The following is a 20,021-nucleotide window of genomic DNA, read 5'->3' as shown; positions in this document are numbered from 1 at the left end:
TTCTAATGAGCCACGGCATCTATAAAGTGATGACAGATGTCATATACAGTATATTTCTGAAACTCTGATGATAAGGATGTGACTGTGTTTAAAGGCAATCCAACTTTATAAGCAATGGCATCAGTTCGGATGGTCAATTTTTAGTGTCTGTATCTATCAGTTGTGATCACAAGGAAAGCCTTGAAAATGTTACTGATGGTACCATTTGAAGTCTGCTATGAAGGACTTGATGAATAAACTGGTAGTGTGCCATCATTCCTTTGGGATCCCCAACTAACCCCAGAGACCAAATTAAAAAAAAAATATGTCCCTTATCTCTCAGGATGTGAACTCTGGAGATGCCAATATTACGTCCAGTTAATTTTGTGGTGATCAATGAGAGCGGCACAGACTTTGATATGACTTTAATAACTCTTCAAACGTTCATGTTGAGCCCATCACATTTGTTTGAAACCTACCAGTGAGACATTCCTATTAATTTGTAATTTATTTTGGTCCAATTAATTATATCCAAGATGGCGTAGCAGTCAGACGTCTTTGTCTTTGTCCTGTCGTGTCCCTTATATATATCTTTTTAAAATATTTTCCTAAACCTCAACTTCTAAATACTCTCCTGCAACCCGCCTCACCCAATGTGGCGTGAATCTGTTTTTTTTGTAAAGTATTTCTATTTACTTCGGATCTGGAATCCCTCAACTGAACTATCTACCAGCTATCAGTCAGCAAACCATTGCTAGCGGTCATCAGCTAACCTTTTGCTCGGAAAGCTCTCGCAAGTTCGAACAGCGTGACTCAAACCAGAGCATAACGGACCAATTATTATTTTTATTTTTTTTAATTACCGCAAATTCTGAACATTTTCATCTGGATCTTCGCAACTAGCTAACCGCAATCTCGGGTGACTACTCCTGGCTAGCGTTTCCATTCCGGAGCAAGCACCAATTAGCCTGAAGCTAGCCCGGCCAGGGCTCCTGTGCTACCACCGAAGCCCACTGCTGGGCTACAATATCCGGACCGCTTCTACTGCCGGTACGGGGCACGGAACCCCGCGGATCCTCTACGACTGGAATACTGACATAATCTGCCCGAGGATTCCAACAGGCTGCTGAAGGCCCATTCTGCTAACCGCGGCCTACTAGCTACCTAGAGCTACTTGGAACCCTACTAATTCCACGACTGGTCTATCGACATCACCGCACGAAGAGGCAAAAACAGACTCACCCCCATCGCGATGTCCCCCAAATGCTAACTTGCTAGCACCGGTCTGTTAACTACTAGCTTGCTGGCCCCGGTCTGCTAACTGATAGCTTGCCTGCCCCGGTCTGCTAACTGCTAGCCCCAGTCTGCCAACTGCTTGCTTGCTAACCCAGTCTGCTAACTGCTAGCTTGCCAGCCCGGTCTGCTAACTGCTAGCTTGTTTAGCCCCGGCCTACTAACTTTTTTGCTTGTTAGCATCGGCCTGCTAACTGTCTGAATCGCCGTGTACCCAGTCAGCCCAACCACTCACTGGACCCATATGTTCACTTGGCTACTCATGCCTCTCTCTAATATCAATATGCCTCGTCCATTACTGTCCTGGTTAGTGATTACTGTCTTATTTCACTGTAGAGCCTCTAGCCCTGCTCAATATGCCTTAACCAACCATGTTGTTCCACCTCCTACATATGCGATGACATCACCTGGTTTAAACGTCTCTAGAGACTGCATCTCTCTCATCATTACTCAAAGCCTAGGTTTACCTCCAATGTACTCACATCCTACCTTACCTTTGTCTGTACACTATGCCTTGAATCTATGCTATCGTGCCCAGAAACCTGCTCCTTTTACTCTCTGTTCTGAACGTGCTAGACGGCCAGTTCGTATAGCCTTTAGCCGTACCCTTATCCTACTTCTCCTCTGTTCCTCTGGTGATGTGGATGTTAATCCAGGTCCTGCAGTGCCTAGCTCCACTCCCCAGGTGCTCTCATTTGTTAACGTCTGTAACCGTAAAAGCCTTTGTTTCATGCATGTTAACATTAGAAGCCTACTCCCTACGTTTGTTTTACTCACTGCTTTAGTACACTCTGCCAACCCGGATGTCTTAGCCGTGTCTGAATTCTGGCTTAGGAAAACCACCAAAAACCCTGAAATCTCCATCGCTAACTATAAAATTTTCCGCCAAGATAGAACTGCCAAAGGGGGCGGTGTTGCAATCTACTGCAAGGAGAGCCTGCAGAGTTCTCTATTACTATCCAAGTCTGTACCCAAACAATTTGAGCTTCTACTTCTAAAAATTCACCTTTCCAGAAACAAGTCTCTCACTGTTGCCGCTTGCTATAGACCTCCCTCTGCCCCCAGCTGTGCCCTCGATACCATATGTGAATTGATTGCCCCCATCTATCTTCTGAGCTCGTGCTACTAGGTGACCTAAACTGGGACATGCTTAACACCCCGGCCATCCTACAATCTAAGCTTGATGCCCTCAATCTCACACAAATTATCAATGAACCTACCAGGTACAACCCCAAATCTGTAAACACGGGCACCCTCATAGATGTCATCCTAACTAACTCACCCTCCAAATACACCTCTGCTGTTTTCAATCAAGATCTCAGCAATCACTCCCTCATTGCCTGCATCCATAATGGGTCTGCGACCAAACGACCACCCCTCATCACTGTCAAATGCTCCCTAAAACACTTCTGCGAGCAGGCCTTTCTAATCAACCTGGCCGGGGTATCCTGGAATGACATTGACCTCATCCCGTCAGTAGATGATGCCTGGCTATTCTTTAAAAGTGCCTTCCTCACCATCTTAAATAAGCATGCCCCACTCAAAAAATGTAGAACTAGGAATAGATATAGTCCTTGGTTCACTCCAGACCTGGGACACTGTAAAGTCCATGGAGAATAAGAGCACCTCCTCCCAGCTGCCCACTGCTCTGAGGCTAGGAAACACTGTTACCACCGATAAATCCACTATAATTGAGAATTTCAATAAGCATTTCTCTACGGCTGGCCATGCTTTCCACCTGGCTACCCCAACCCCGGGCAACTGCCCGGCACCCTCCACAGCAACCCACCAATGCCCCCACCATTTCTCCTTCACCCAAATCCAGATAGCTGATGTTCTGAAAGAGCTGCAAAATCTGGACCCATACAAATCAGCCGGGCTAGACAATGTGGACCCTCTCTTTCTAAAATGGTCTGCCGAAATTGTTGCAACCCCTATTACTAGCCTGTTCAACCTCTCTTTCGTATCATCTGAGATTCCCATAGATTGGAAAGCTGCCGCGGTCATCCCCCTCTTCAAAGTGGGTGACCCTCTAGACCCAAACCGCTACAGACCTATATCTATCTTACCCTGTCTTTCTAAGGTCTTCGAAAGCCAAGTTAACAAACAGATTACCGACCATTTCGAATCCCACCGTACCTTCTCCGCTGTGCAATCTGGTTTCAGAGCTGGTCATGGGTGCACCTCAGCCATGCTCAAGGTCCTAAACGACATCATAACCGCCATCGATAAGAGACATTACTGTGCAGCCGTATTCATCGACCTGGCCAAGGCTTTCGACTCTGTCAATCACCACATTCTCATTGGCAGACTCGACAGCCTTGGTTTCTCAAATGATTGCCTCGCCTGGTTTACCAACTACTTCTCTGATAGAGTTCAGTGTGTCAAATCGGAGGGCCTGTTGTCCGGACCTCTGGCAGTCTCTATGGGTGTGCCACAGGGTTCAATTCTCGGGCTGACTCTCTTCTCTGTATACATCAATGATGTTGCTCTTGCTGCTGGTGATTATCTGATCCACCTCTAAGCATACAACACCATTCTGTATACTTCTGGCCCCTCTTTGGATACTGTGTTAACTAACCTCCAGACGAGCTTCAATGCCATACATCTCTCCTTCCGTGGCCTCCAACTGCTCTTAAACGCAAGTAAAACTCAATGCATGCTATTCAATCGATCACTGCCCGCACCTGCTCGCCTGTCCAGCATCACTACTCTGGACGGCTCTGACTTAGAATACGTGGACAACTACAAATACCTGGGTGTCTGGGTAGACTGTAAACTCTCCTTCCAGACTCACATTAAGCATCTCCAATCCAAAATTAAATCTAGAATCGTCTTCCTATATCGCAACAAAGCATCCTTCACTCATGCTGCCAAACATACCCTCGTAAAACTGACCATCCTACCGATCCTCGACTTCGGTGATGTCATCTATAAAATAGCCTCCAACACTCTACTCAACAAACTGGATGCAGTCTATCACAGTGCCATCCGTTTTGTCACCAAAGCCCCATACACTACCCACCATTGCGACCTGTACGCTCTCGTTGGTCGGCCCTCGCTTCATACTCATCGCCAAACCCACTGGCTACAGGTTATCTACAAGTCTCTGCTAGGTAAAGCCCCGCCTTATCTCAGCTCACTGGTCACCATAGCAGCACCCACTTGTAGCACGCGCTCCAGCAGGTATATCTCACTGGTCACCCCCAAAGCCAATTCCTCCTTCGGTCATCTTTCCTTCCAGTTCTCTGCTGCCAGTGACTGGAACAAACTGCAAAAATCTCTGAAGCTGGAGACTCATATCTCCCTCACTAGCTTTAAGCACCAGCTGTCAGAGCAGCTCACAGATCACTGCACCTGTACATAGCCCATCTGTAAACAGCCCATCTATCTACCTACCTCATCCCCGTACTGTATTTATTTATTTATCTTGCTCCTTTGCACCCCATTATCTCTACTTGCACATTCATCTTCTGCACATCTACCATTCCAGTGTTTAATTGCTATATTGTAATTACTTTGCCACCATGGCCTATTTATTGCCTTAACTTACCTCATTTGCCTACTCACTGTATATAGACTTTTTGTTTTCTTTTGTTCTACTGTATTATTGACTGTATGTTTTCTTAATTCCATGTGTAACTCTGTGTTGTTGTATGTGTCGAATTGCTATGCTTTATCTTGGCCAGGTCGCAGTTGCAAATGAGAACTTGTTCTCAACTAGCCTACCTGGTTAAATAAAGGTGAAATAAATAAAAAATAAAAAATTTATCTTTTGCTCTTCTTGAAAGTTATTTTTCTACCTTTTGTTTTATGCATTGATCTTGCCACCCCTTGATAAACTTGCAATAGCTTAATGTTGATGTTTTTTACTCTTTAATCAAATGTTCATTTAACTAATTAATCGTAAATGTGCAGGTTTCCCATTGAAGTATCACAGCGTTGTTGTGACACATCACACACACAAGGATATAAATCAAAGGCAAAAAAAATGTTGCTGCAGGCAACATGATAGCCAGAAATCCTCAAAAATAGAGTCCATAACAAGAGCCTCCCTAAAGAGATTAAAGGGAACTGAAAATTGCATTGAAATTGATGACGTGAATCAAGATTTCACTGAAAAACATATTTGAAAGGGAGCTGTACTTCATGAAAGGCTTCGGTGGGCTTCAATTTACCTCCAATATTCACTAGAGGGTACTGTTACATAGTGTTCTTAGTCGGGGAAGTAAATTGAGCCTAGCAGGTTCAATCAAGCAAGGGTAGAATAGAGGTATCTATCTGGTCTGAAGTTCATGTGGTCTGTCACTTTTACAGCCTCACAAATAGAGTGACACATCACCTTTGTAGTACTTTCCTATAACAAATGACAGCAACCCTATTTTCAGAACACCTCCAAGAGTTCCAGGACACCCCCAAGAGTTTCATGACACCCCCAAGAGTCCATGTATTTTGGACCTTGCTACTGGGCAGCATTTCTCATGATGGTGATGTTTACCCTATGACACTGATATGCTGGATCATAGCATACACTGCCGTTCAAAAGTTTGGGGGTCACTTAGAAATGTCCTTTTTTTTTTAAAGAAAAGCACATTTTTTGTCCATTAAAATAACATCAAATTGATCAGAAATACAGTGTAGACAATGTTAATGTTGTAAATGACTATTGTAGCTGGAAATGGCAGATTTTCTATGGAATATCTACATAGGCATACAGAGGCCCATTATCAGCAACCATCACTCCTGTGTTCCAATGGCACGTCGTGTTAGCTAATCCAAGTTTATCATTTTAAAAGGCTAATTTAACATTAGGAAACCCTTATGCAATTATGTTAGCACAGCTGAAAACTGTTGTTCTGATTAAAGAAGCAATAAAACTGGCCTTCTTTAGACTAGTTGAGTATCTGGAGCATCAGCATTTGTGGGTTCGATTATGGGCTCAAAATGGCCAGAAACAAAGACCTTTCTTCTGAAACTCGTCAGTCTATTCTTGTTCTGAGAAATGAAGGCTATTCCATGGGAGAAATTGCCAAGAAACTGAAGATCTCGTACAACGCTGTGTACTACTCCCTTCACAGAACAGCGCAAACTGGCTGTAAACAGAATAGAAAGAGGAATGGAGGCCCCCGGTGCACAACTGAGCAAGAGGACAAGCACATTAGAGTGTCTAGTTTGAGAAACAGACGCTTCACAAGTCCTCAACTGGCAGCTTCATTAAATAGTACCTGCAAAACACCAGTCTCAACGTCAACAGTGAAGAGGCAACTCCGGGATGCTGGCCTTCTAGGCAGAGTTGCAAAGAAAAAGCCATATCTCAGACTGGCCAATAAAAAGAAAAGATTAAGATGGGCATAATAACACAGACACTGGACAGAGGAACTCTGCCTAGAAGGCCAGCATCCCGGAGTCGCCTCTTCACTGTTGACGTTGAGACTGGTGTAATGTACATTTTACTTGACACTGAAAACAGAATGCATTGAAGATGTTGCCAATGAAACTGAATAAAGGTTTGCAAATATTCAGCCATATAAATCCAGCGTAGCCACATGGTATTATAGTGAGGCACTGCGTGGAAAACATGAATGGGTATTCATGTGGTCTTAGCTCCTCAACTAAACCTACTATTGTTCTTTGTGGAGAAAATTATAGGGACAGACGACAACGGCAACAACATCCGAGGAGCCAAGTATTTAAACATGTGTTAACACTTAACTACCCAAGTACACGCCTACTAAATTAGTTTAATTTGGAACTGGAGTCTAGGCACAGAGCCTATTGCACAGTACGCGCTTTGACGTGAGTGAAATGGATGTGTGGAGGACTCTGCCTCCGTGCATGCGTTTGGCTTTGCTCTTTTTCTTCATGCATTTTGAAAGTGTGTCAACTTTCGAGCTTACATTGCTACACACCAACGATGCTCACGCTCGGATTGAGGAGAATAGTAGAGAGTCGGGTAAATGTAGTCCAGGTAGTCCTTGTTTCGGTGGAGTGGCCAGGAGGTTCACAAAAATAGCAGACATCCGGAGCAAAGAACGGAATGTGTTATTGCTGGATGCTGGCGATCAGTTTCAGGGTACTGTCTGGTTCAACTACTACAAAGGGGAGGAAGCTGCGTATTTCATGAACAAGCTTGGATATGATGCGATGGTAAGCCATTTCCATCAAACTTGATGAAATTGTGAATTAGGTATAGTACATTTTATCACACTTTATCTTTCTCAGTATCTCTCACACACACGCACACACACACGCGCACACACACGCACGCACGCACACACACACACAGAGAGACAAAGAGCATGATCTGATATAATAATTCACATAATCATGTAGTGAGACAGGTAACAGTTATCTTTCCCTGGCTTTCAGGCATTTGGAAACCATGAGTTTGACAATGGAGTGGAGGGCCTGCTCCGCCCTTTTCTGCAGAAGGTGAACTTCACTGTTCTCAGTGCCAACATCAAGGCAGATGCAACACTCGCCCCAACTATCAATGGTTACTATCAACCCTACACAACATTCACGATGGACTCTGAAATAGTGGCTGTGGTAGGTTACACCTCAGCGGAAACTCCAGTCTTATCCTTACCAGGTAAAATAGATGGTTTGATTGATGGATCATTTGATGGGTGGCTCGCTTAATCACTAGCTTATTCGAGGAATTTCAGGTCAAGTCACTCAGTTGTGTGACTCACGTTAAACTTTTCTATTGTGTACAATCCAGGTCCACACCTGATCTTTGAGGATGAGATCAAAGCCTTGCAGGTCCAGGTGGATAAACTGATCACTCTTGGTTACAATAAGATCATCGCCCTTGGTCACTCTGGATTTGACGTGGATATAGACATCGCCAAGCGAGTGAAAGGTGTGGACCTGGTCATTGGAGGACACACCAACACTTTCCTCTACACAGGTGCCCAATTATTCAGTTGTTACATTGTCATAGCTCTGTGATTACAGCTCTAGATCATAAAAGAAAGTTGAACTATGTGTATGTGTAAACAGGGTCAATGTCCACCATGTCAGCCTTTCACAAGTACCCTCTTGGGTTTTATCATATCAGTCACATTTTGGGAGTTTCTTGTTCAGCAAGGAAATACACTACCATTCAAAAGTTTGGGGTCAATTAGAAATGTCCTTGTTTTTGAAAGAAATGTACATTTTGGTGGTTGCTGATAATGGGCCTCTGTACACCTATGTAGATCTTCCAATAAAAATTTGCCGTTTCCAGCTACAACAGTCATTTTGTCACAGCTGTTGTGGAAGATAGAATGGGACCAAGGCGCAGCGGGTTGCGTGCTCCACATCTTTATTATAAATATGAGAACACCACGAAAAAACAATAAACAAACTAACGACAGGAACAGCGTAGCAGGCTCAACAAAAGCAGTGCTAACAATAACTACCCACAAGTGACAAACAAAACACACACCTACTTATAGGACTCCCAATCAGACAACTAGAAACACCTGCCTCCAATTGAGAGTCCAGCACCCAACCTACACATAGAAAAACTAACCTAGAACATACCCATAGAAATACAAACATAAACCAGTGACCAACAAACCCCGTAATACATAAATCAACTACCCTCTGCCACGTCCTGACCAAACTACAATAACAAAATATCCGCTATACTGGTCAGAACGTGACACATTTACAACATTAACAATGTCTACGCTGTATTTCTGATCAATTTGATGTCATTTTAATGGACAAAAAATGTGCTTTTCTTTCAAAAACAAGGACATTTCTAAGTGACCCCAAACCTTTGAATGGTAGTGTATGTTACAAACCAAATTGAGATATTGGCATAATTTGATTGAAGCACACACTGTCAAGTGTCAATGTAGCCTGTCAATGTTAAGACACAATGATAAAGTAAAAATGTGAAATAGTCAAGTGGGAGGAAGATAGATAACAGGCCTGTTTGTCATTGTAGGGAGTGTCCCATCTTCAGAGGTGCCGACGGGTCCCTACCCCTTCACGGTGAGGTCTGAGGACGGGAGAGATGTCCCTGTGGTACAGGCTTTTGCCTTTGGGAAGTACCTGGGATACCTCAAGTTGGTCTTCGATAAAGCTGGGAATGTGGTGAAGGCGAATGGAAACCCCATCCTGCTGGACAGCAGCATAGCCCAGGGTAAACTACTGGAAGAGTTGTGACTGACTATCTGGATCTGACTGATAACAATAGACATCAATATGCACTAGCCAACACAGTGGTTGTTTTGGCGGTGTCTGAGGTGGAAATGCGTTATAGCTGTCAAACCAGAAGCAGATCATTGTGTTAACTTATCGCAGACACTGCTATTGGATGCAACAAAACCACATGCGACTTTATATCAGGCAAATCCTATGCAGCCGCATTACAAGTTCGAACACTCGAATGCGTGATGTACTATTGTCTACACATCGATTTGACATATTTATATCATCGCTTGAGCCTACACCTTCTATTGACGTTTTGAACTTTTAACACAGTAGAGATAGTAGGAAGGGAGTATTTTTTGACACTCCCTTCCTATCAGCTCATATTTTTTGACACTCCCTTCCTATCAGCTCCAACACCGCCAAAACATCCACTATGCGGATGTCGGACAACGCAGGCTAACGCTCGATCTGATTGAATCGAGGCCTAACTGCAGTCATTGCTTTCCTCTTACTTTTGTTGAACATTCATTCAAAGCCATGTTTTTACACAAAATAACATGACTCCTGTCTCTGTCTCTCAGATCCAGGTATCCTTGCTGATGTTGACGAGTGGAAGAAGAACTTGGCCCAGTACTCGTCTCAGTACGTGGGGAAAACCCTGGTGTATCTCAATGGAACCTTTAATGAGTGCCGGTTCCGAGAGTGCAACCTGGGGAACCTCATCTGTGACGCAATGGTGAGTACGTGGCAGACGCTTTCACCATGCGGAATATCATTCTCAGCCCAGGTGGAAGTATCTCAGACTTCTGTCCATTACAGGTGGACTTGCCCCAGATTGAGGGCTTTCCCCTATACTGAAGTGTGTGACCATTGTGTTTCCACTGACTCTTCTAGATTCATCACAATATCAAGTATGCAGATGAGATCCAGTGGAATCACGTCAGTTTATGCATCCTGAACAGTGGAGGCATAAGGACAGGAATAGATGAAAGTCACAAAAATGGTGTGTCATAACTCATAATGGGTTCATAAAGTGTTTGAAAGTTCTGCCAACTAATTTAAGAATCCTTATATTACTAACTAAACAGTCATTTTAAAGTGGAAAAAGTAGCCACTTTACAGTGATGCCATACATGACTTCAGAAGTGAAGGTCCTCACTTCTACAGTGTGAGGCTGTCCTAATAAACTTCTACAGTGTGAGGCTGTCCTAATAAACTTCTACAGTGTGAGGCTGTCCTAATAAACTTCTACAGTGTGAGGCTGTCCTAATAAATTTCTACAGTGTGAGGCTGTCCTAATAAACTTCTTCAGTGTGATGCTGTCCTAATAAACTTCTACAGAGTAAGGCTGTCCATATTATGGACACCATACATTTATTCTACATTGCTTTCTCAAGGCACCATCACCATGGAGGAAGTTATAGCAGTCTTACCATTTGGTGGCACTTTTGATCTGGTGCAGTTGAAGGGATCAACCTTGAAAAAGGCATTTGAAAACTCTGTCCGAAGATACGGAAGCAGCAGAGGGGAATTTCTTCAAGTTTCAGGTACCAGTCAATAAGTGATTATTTTGGGCACTGTGGTTGAAAAATATAATTGTAGGATATACTGTACATTATATTTATATTTTACATTCCTTTGAATGAAACACCACTCCTGTAATACACTCACTGTGGTCTTTATAGATTTTACTTAATTCCTTTCTGTACTTTTTGTATACAGTGTATTGACCAATACATTTTATTTTTGGATCCCACTGCTTCCACCAAATGTAAAGATTGATACTGAAACCCTTTCTGGCTGCTTCAACTTCCCAGGAATCCATGTTGAATATGACCTGTCACGGTCGGTGGGGGACCGTGTGACGTCCTTGAGCCTCCGCTGCTCTCGGTGCCGTGTGCCCAGATACGAATCCCTGGATCCAGACAGGCTGTACAAGCTGGTCCTACCATCCTACATCGCAGACGGAGGAGATGGTTTTACCATGATCAAGGAGGAGAAACTGAAACATGACACTGGTGAGCCCATTGGGCAGGGTGAGATGGTTTGAACAGAACAGGGGCCTGTTCAGGAAGGTGCAAAGATACAGAACTTTCACATTGAAATGACCGTCTGTCATGGAGGATAGGGAATTATAAAACAGTTTGTTTGGATCCTAGATGCTGACTCTACAAGCAGTGTTTCAAACTATGCTGTATTGGTGGTCACAGGCACACTATGGCCTCTAACAGTTCCATCTGAAAATGATCACTGCGCCTCATAAGAATATTATGCCCATGTTGCTGTCGCAACATCTCTTGTATTTATCTCAACTTGCACATTATTTCCCTTTGCTTCCAGCCTAGCATTTATTTTGGCACGGCAGTACCAGTACCAGATCAATGTGGAGCTATATACAGGTATTTACCAGTACCAGATCAATGTGGAGCTATATACAGGTATTACCAGTACCAGATCAATGTGGATCTAGTATATAGTCTAGTGAGTGTAGATATGGTGTGTATAAAGTCTAGTGAGTGTGTATATGGTGTGTATATATAGTCTAGTGAGTGTGTATATGGTGTGTGTATATAGTCTAGTGAGTGTGTATATGGTGTGTGTATATATAGTCTAGTGAATGTGTGTACAGTCAGTGCAAGATAGAGTCAGTGCAGATAGTTTAGGTATTATTACTTGACTATTTAGCAGTCTTATAAGCTGTTTTGGAGCCTGTTGGTCCTAGAGCTGATGCTCCGTTTCCGTTTTCCCGAACTGTAGCAGAGTGAACAGTCTATGGCTTGACACGGCCTGATATAGAGGTCCAGGATGAAGGGGAGCTCGGCTCCAGTGATGTACTGGGCTGTCCGCACCACCCTTTTGTAGCGCTTTGCGATCAAGGGCGGTGCAATTGCCATACCAAGCGGTGATGCAGCCAGTCAAGATGCTCTTGATGGTAAAGCTGTAAAACGTTTTGAGAATCTAAGGGCCCATGCCAAATCTTTTCAGCCTCCTGAGGGGGAAGAGGCGCTGCCGTGCCCTCTTCATGACTGTGCGGGTGTGTGTGGACCATGTTAAGTCCTTAGTGATGTGGATGCCAAGGAACTTAAAGCTCTCCACCCGCTCGACAACAACCCCGTCGATGTGGATTGGTTAGGATACGTGATGAAGACTGTGGCTGTTGTGCTAAACTCCTCAATTTAATTATGGGGCAACATGTCCAAAAGAACTAACAACCAGATTTTTATCCGGACTATATCTTCCTGTGGAACCCTAACAACGCCATTTACCTGTGACTGTATTCATGGTACAGCACTTCCTGGTGTGCCTTATTGCTTAAATTATGTGAGCTCTAATCATTACATTACACCTCACTGAATATACTCGAGAAACAAAATTGTATAAAGTGCATTTGGAAAGTATTCAGACCCCTTGACATCTTCCACATTTTGTTATGTTACAGCCTTACTCTAAAATGGATTCAATAATTTTTTTCTCATTAATCTACACACAACACCCCATAATGACAAAGCACAAAAAGGTTTTAGAAAACCTTGCAAAAAACTAAAATAGAAATACCTTATTTACATAAGTATTCAGACCGTTTGCTGTGAGACTTGAAATTGAGCTCAGATGCATCCTGTTTCCATTGATCATCCTTGAGATGTTTCGACAACTTGATTGGAGTCCACCTGTGGTAAATTCAATTGATTGGACATGATTTGGAAAGGCACATACCTGTCTATATAAGGTCCCACAGTTGACAGTGCACGTCAGAGCAAAAACCAAGCCATGAGGTCGAAGGAATTGTCTGTAGAGCTCCGAGACAGGATTGTGTCGAGGCACAGATCTGGGGAAGGGTACCAAAATATTTCTGCAGCATTGAAGGTCCCCAAGAACCAATTGGCCTCCATCATTCTTAAATTGAAGAAGTTTGGAACCACCAATACTCTTCCTAGAGCTGGCCGCCTGGCCAAACTGAGCAATCGGGGGAGAATGGCCTTGGCCAAGGAGGTGACCAAGAACCTGATGGTCACTCTGACAGAGCTACAGAGTCCCTCTGTGGAGATGGGAGAACCTTCCAGAAGGACAACCATCTCTGCAGCACTCCACCAATCAGGCCTTTTTGGTAGAGTGGCCAGACAGAAGCCACTCCTCAGTAAAAGGCTCATGACAGCTTGCTTGGAGTTTGCCAAAATGCACTTAAATGACTCTCAGACCATGAGAAACAAAATTCTCTGGTCTGATGAAACCAAGATTTAGCTCTTTGGCCTGAATGCCAAGCGTCACGTCTGGAGGAAACCTGGCACCATCCTTACGGTGAAGCATGGTGGTGGCAATATCATGCTGTGGCGATGTTTTTCAGCAGCAGGGACTGGGAAACTAGTCAGGATCGAGGGAAAGATGAATGGAGCAGAGTACAGAGAGATCCTTGATGAAAACCTGCTCCAGAGCACTCAGGACCTCAGACTGGGGCAAAGGTTCACCTTCCAACAGGACAACGACCCTTAGAACACAGCCAAGACAACACAGGATCAGCTTTGGGACAATGTCCTTGAGTGGCCCAGCCAGAGCTCGGACTTGAACCCAATCAAACATTTCTGGAGAGACCTGAAAATAGCTGTTCAGCGACACTCCACATCCAATCTGACAGAGTTTGAGAGGATCTACAGAGAATAATGGGAGAAAGTCCCCATATACAGGTGTGCCAAGCTTGTAGCTCATACCCAAGAAGACTCGAGGCTGTAATCGCTGCCAAAGGTGCTTCAACAAAGTACTGAGTAAAGGGTCTGAATACTTACGTAAATGTGATATTTCAGTTTTTCTTTTTCAGAAATGTGCAAAAATTCCTAAAAAACTATTTTTGCTTTGTCATTATGGGGTATTGTGTGTAGATTGATGAGGGGGGAAAAACAAGTTAATCCATTTTAGAAAAAGGCTGTATCGTAACAAAATGTGGAAAAAGTCAAGGGGTCTGAATATTTGCCGAATGCACTGTATGTACTGAAGCCCTGTTGGTAGTGAAATTGAATGAAAAATAGGAATAAATAACCCCTGTGCCTCATTATAAATTACAAATAGGCTCATGTAGTAACTATTTTGGAGGACAAATATCCAACTGAAAAGTCTCAAATGAGAAATCAATGTTCTCTGTTTTCTGAAAATGCCTTTGAGTTGTAGTAACCTCAGTTTAATCGGCTGTTGGACGTGGCTGTCTTATCTGGTGAGCATCTGTGTCAAGGTTATGACAAAACACTAGTTTAGGAGACCATGGTGTCATCCTCCTCGATTTGACTAGCAACATCCCAATGAGCAAAAGATGTTGATTTAGTTGAAAATACATATTTTCAACATCTTGTGCTCACTGGGATACAGCTAAGTAAGTCGTTTTCCTTATGAACAACAAGCAACCTTTAAAGTTAGATTCAGTGTTACATTAGAATTGGTTGCCATTCAGTGTTACATTAGAATTGGTTGCCATTCAGTGTTACATTAGAATTGGTTGCCATTCAGTGTTACATTAGAATTGATTGCCATTCAGTGTTACATTAGAATTGATTGCCATTCAGTGTTACATTATAATTGGTTGCCATTCAGTGTTACATTAGAATTGGTTGCCATTCAGTGTTACATTAGAAAATGTTCACATACAGGGTCTGGTGTATGTCCGACCAGTGAGTGTCACTCAAGAGTAACAGCAGGTGTTACCATGAATTAGCATTGTGTGAACTCTGGGCCTGTTAAACACTTCAGAGTTGTTTCCCAGACCCAAAGCAAATCTTTGACAGAAGCATATTACTGTACGTACAATCTAAACAACCTTTCCTTAAACATTTTTCATACATGAAAAAATACTTCTGTATTTGTCCTCTAAAAGCTAAAACACTGCACAGATGAAGGCATTGGCTCTGCTGATGTAAGACTGCAATACTGTATATGACATTACATTACAGAGAAGATTAAATAAAAGGCCTTCAACTTCCAGAAAATATCTGTGAAAAAAGTATCCTAGTTATACGAACGCATAAGCACTTGAAGAGACCCATTACTACTTCACGAGTACAGGCTTAAAATACTTGTTGACTTTGCTTATGCATGTCATACAGGCTTAAGAAATATGCCATTACGATGCAGTAAACATCTCACAGCGGGTTCAAATGATCTTGTTAATCAACATGGTTTTAGCTAATATTGGTTGTGGCAACCTTGATGCCTTACCTCAAGCCATACAGTGAGTGAATACCGTAGTGCATGTAAAAACCCTGCTATAGCAACAAAGGATTCAACTAATATTTTCTATACTTTCGCCTATAGGTGATCTGGACATCTCGGTTTTCGCCAACTACATCAAGGAGATGAAGAGGGTGTACCCAACTGTGGAGGGCCGCATCAAGTTCAGAAACTCATCCGTGGCGGCTGGGGCCAACTGTCTGACTTTGTTACTGCTAGGCCTGCTGTGGGCCCTGTCCACAAGCCTATGAGAGATTCTTTCCAGAAGATCACAATATGGCAGGTTTCTGTGGTGATGTGTCACATATTTAAATGTTTCTAAAACGGCTGCTGTTTACGAGAAAGAGTATTATACTATTTCAAGAAATAATGTATTTATATTTGCATTACTACAGTATATGCAGGTACATACAGGCAAGTGGCACAAAAACTGCCAATCACTTTGTTTTGTCACTTTTATAGAGTCATGTATATTTGCATTTTATTGTTGCAATTTAGTCGTATTGATTGAATTGATTGACATGTTTGTGAAAGTTAATGAAAGCTAAATATCTTAGGTTAAAACCTTTTAATACTCTCAGACCCCTCAAAGATTTAGTAGATGAAGTCATGATGTCAAATTTGTATTTTGCATGCAGGATATACAGCAGAGTGCCTTCAGAAAGTATTCATACCCCTTGACTTCTTCCACATTTTGTTGCATTCCAGCCTGAATTTAAAATGAATTAAATAGATTAAGTCAAGGGGTATGAATACTTTCTGAATGCACTGTACAGTAAATCTGACTGTCCTGTGTGTTCGGGGGAGCTGTTGTGTTTCCACTGAAGTGATGACAGTCCGATGAAGGAATCTAAATAATTGTCACCATTTAGCTCTAAGGCAAGCCAAATCAGATTTGGAAAAACCCATGGTATTAAAACATCACTATTTCCAAGTCTTTCCGGGAAGGCAGGACTGCAAGCTGCCAATGACAGCGGCAGAGTGCAGACTAAAATGAGTCATGGCTCTGAACATGTGCATGTTTACTTCATGATAATTATAGGCCTATAAGGGCACAAGGCGAGACCTAAATGCAGACACAGGAGGCAGATGGTAGTGCTCCGATATTTATTAACAAAGGGAGTAGGCAAAGGCAGGTCGGGGACAGGCGAGAGTTCATAAACCGGGTCAGAGTCCAAACAGTACCAGGCGATAGGCAGATCTCAAGGTCAGGCCAGGCAGGGGTCAGAAACCAGATCCGAGTCCAAAACAGTACAAGGGGATAGGAAGGCTGTTGTTCAGAACAGGCAGAGTGGTCAGGCAGGCGGATTCGGAGTCAGTACAAGCAAGGGTCGAAACCAGGAGGACTAGAAACAAACAGAGAAAAATAAGAGCAAGGAAAACCGCTGGTTGATTTGGCAAACAAGACGAACTGGCACAGAGAGACAGGAAACACAGGGATATATACACCGGGGATAATAAGCGACACTTGGAAGGGGTGGAGACAATAACAAGGACAGGTGAACCAGATCAGGGTGTGACAAGGCCAGACAAGAAACGATGTGGGGAGGTTTACAAAAGCAGCGACCAAGTTTGATTAATCAGTCTTCAGATATTTTTCTTTTATTATCACAATCATGTTCAGTCACATCCCCTTTTTTCAGTATTATTGTTTTCTGAATCAGTAAAAATGATCACAAGTGCAGCGGTATGAGTGGTTTAAGTGCTGTATATACAGTTCCAACAACATGCAGCAGATGAAGCCGAGACTAAAGCCAGACAATCCTCTTGCCAAGTCCATGGAGCCACGTTAGTAGCAGTCTGCTGCTGGTTGAAAAAAAAACATCAAATCCACATGTTCAATGTATGTATAAACACTGAAGGCTGTAAAGCCCAAACATCTCTATATGCTGATGCAGTGAAAATAATTAAAAACGTTGAATAATGAAGTAAGCTTTATGTGACATATTTTTCAGTGTGGACCCATTACACATTTTTGATTGTATTAACAATGATTACTGCTGGAATGATTATATGATGAATGTTCTGCTTTATCAGCCGGTAGTTCCATACATCAGCATTTCAATAAAGTGAATTAAACATTTAAAAGTATTGTCTGGAAAAGTCGTGTGAATCAAATTACATGTTCCAACACACCTACTAGAGACTCCTAGCAGACATGCAGGTGCCACACTTTCAATAAGTTACATTGAAATAATCATAACATAACTCATCAATTTACCTTGTTCAGTTTAGGAAACAGTTCTAAAAGAACCAGGTCCAGTCAACTGAGGAAAATAGATGCAAATGAATACAAACTCTGACACATCCTAATCTGGTCTTTTCATCACTAAACTTAAATGTGTTTACTTCTGTTTAAATCATACAGTACAGTCAAACAGCCCTTAAAAGTTGTTGGTGAATTGTGGTAAACTATGTTGTGCACTGCACTGAATACCCTGGGTGCCATACTTACGAACATTAGAACAAGTTTAAGTCCAAGGTTAAGTTTAAGCATCAGCCAATTAAAATCGTTGACATACATTGTAGCTGGTACCAGCAGATAACCTGGCACACATTAGCCCTATGCTAACCTCACCAGATGGCAGTGATTATTTCCTGTAACAAATTCCTCATCAGTCCCAAAGACCCTCTAGTCCAGGGGTAGGCAACCCTCGTTCTGGGCACTCCATGTTTTTGGTTTAACTGACCTGGAAGACCAGGTGTGTTGAATTTTAGCAATCACTGATCAATTAGCTCAGTTGGTTAGATGTGGTGCCTAGTTGGAACAAAATCCCTGCAGTACCTGCGGCACTCCAGGAACAGGGTTGCCTACCCCTGCTATAGTCCATTGGCATAGCCCTGGAGGACCGATACCGTTTGTTCCATTGTCAATAAGTCCATGAATTCCCTTAACCAAATGTCCATGCTGAAGCACTGCGGTTACGCACTTTGCAATTTATAAGTATTGTACATTTGACTGATAGGAAGGCCAATGCAGTGATGCTTTGTGTATTTCCATATTGCATCCCACTGTGCTGCAGTGTTAGACACACCCAAGTCTTGTTGAAATGTTGCTGTTTGGGAAGGAGGTCAACCAGCTTGTATAAGGTGTAAACCGTTCCTTTTCCATTAGCAGCACCCCTCAGTTTGTTGTCCATCACACACCCTTTGAAGAAATACATTTTTTTTTTAAATCTTTGAGCTGCAAATACAGTAAAAATGTCATATCATTCAGGCCAGACTCTGCTATCAACTCTTTAAATGGAATGATATCTTCGTCCCCACCTGACTGATGTTTTGAAGTTACCTGGTATCATTAGCCAGTGTCTTGCCACCTGCAGTAAACAAGGGGTTGTTCCTTATTGGACAAGAAGGGATGGATGCTCCATTGATAGATAACCTTTTATGCCGTCTGGTTAATGATGAGTGAGAAAGTTAGACGCACAAATATCATACCCCCAAAACATGCTAACCTCTCACCATTACAATAACAGGGGAGGTTAGTATTTTTTTAGGGGGGGTATGATATTGTGCATCTAACTTTTCACATACTGTACATAAAGTAGACCCCTTCCACAGTGATCATCTCCATGAAGTAGTTCTGGGCGTGTTTCTTCTCTGCTCTCTCAGTTCGGTTGGCGTTGTTCTTGAACAGGTCATTGAAGAGCTAGGGAGTTCAAAACAAACATCACTTTAGTGCAGTGGAGAACATTACAACATGAAAGAACACTTCCAGCAATGGCATTATATTTCTAGGCTCGTTTCCCATTTGGCTGAGCGATCAAATGGCTCTAACTAAAAACACTTGTCAGCTGAGGTAGGCAGTTCTCTGCTGCCAATGACTGGGACGAATTGCAAAAAAAAAAAAGAATCACTGAAGCCTGAGACTCATATCTCCCTCACTAACTTTAAGCATCAGCTGTCAGAGCAGCTCACAGATCACTGCACCTGTACATAGCCCATCTGTAAATAGCCCATCCTACTACCTCATCCCCATATTATTGTTATTTATTTGGTCCTTTGCACCCCAGTATCTCTACTTGCACATTCATCTTCTGAACATCTATCACTCCAGTGTTTAATTGCAATTACTTCGCCACTACGACTTATTTATTGCCTTACCTCCATAATCTTACCGCATTTGCACACACTGTATATAGATTTTTTCCTATTGTGTTATTGACTGTATGTTTGTTTATTCCATGTGTAACTCTGTTGTTGTTTGTGTCGCACTGCTTTGCTTTATCTTGACCAGGTCGCAGTTGTAAATGAGAACTTGTTCTCAACTGGCCTACCTGGTTAAATAAAGGTGAAATAAAAATACATTTAAAAAAGGTGTGTGGGAGTCTGTGTGCCAGATACAGGTCGGAAAAGTATTCGTTTCCCTTTCAAATATTTCATGTGAATTT

General features: G+C 42.7%; 1 protein-coding gene across 2 annotated transcripts; it reads left to right on the top strand.

Annotated features, from left to right (window-relative positions):
• Nucleotides 1–7,040: 7,040 nt before the first annotated feature.
• On the top strand, nucleotides 7,041–17,718 carry LOC106565054 (snake venom 5'-nucleotidase). Of its 2 annotated transcripts, XR_001319608.2 has the most exons (10): nucleotides 7,041–7,419; nucleotides 7,642–7,864; nucleotides 7,997–8,185; nucleotides 9,215–9,412; nucleotides 10,005–10,159; nucleotides 10,318–10,426; nucleotides 10,821–10,970; nucleotides 11,241–11,441; nucleotides 11,764–11,822; nucleotides 15,715–17,718. XR_001319608.2 is itself a non-coding variant. In XM_014131708.2 (9 exons), exons 1-9 carry the CDS (start codon nucleotides 7,078–7,080, stop codon nucleotides 15,879–15,881), a joined length of 1,734 nt encoding a protein of 577 aa, XP_013987183.2. In that variant the 5' UTR covers nucleotides 7,042–7,077; the 3' UTR covers nucleotides 15,882–17,718. The 2 variants fall into 2 exon arrangements, 1 of the variants encoding a protein (XP_013987183.2); XM_014131708.2 differs by lacking the exon at nucleotides 11,764–11,822 and having other exon boundaries at nucleotides 7,042–7,419.
• Nucleotides 17,719–20,021: the final 2,303 nt, after the last annotated feature.

The sequence above is a fragment of the Salmo salar genome, chromosome ssa01 (assembly GCF_905237065.1).
Source record: "Salmo salar chromosome ssa01, Ssal_v3.1, whole genome shotgun sequence".
Taxonomy (NCBI): domain Eukaryota; kingdom Metazoa; phylum Chordata; class Actinopteri; order Salmoniformes; family Salmonidae; genus Salmo; species Salmo salar.
The sequence above is the reverse complement of the archived record's forward strand: the minus strand, read 5'-3'. Positions and strand labels throughout refer to the sequence as shown.

Coding starts and splice junctions, on each gene's coding strand:
- LOC106565054 (XM_014131708.2), top strand. CDS start 7,078: ATGGATGTGTGGAGGACTCTGCCTCCGTGCATGCGTTTGGCTTTGCTC. Junction 7,865..7,996: donor TCCAGTCTTATCCTTACCAG/GTAAAATAGATG, acceptor TGTACAATCCAG/GTCCACACCTGATCTTTGAG. Junction 10,160..10,317: donor ACCTCATCTGTGACGCAATG/GTGAGTACGTGG, acceptor TGACTCTTCTAG/ATTCATCACAATATCAAGTA.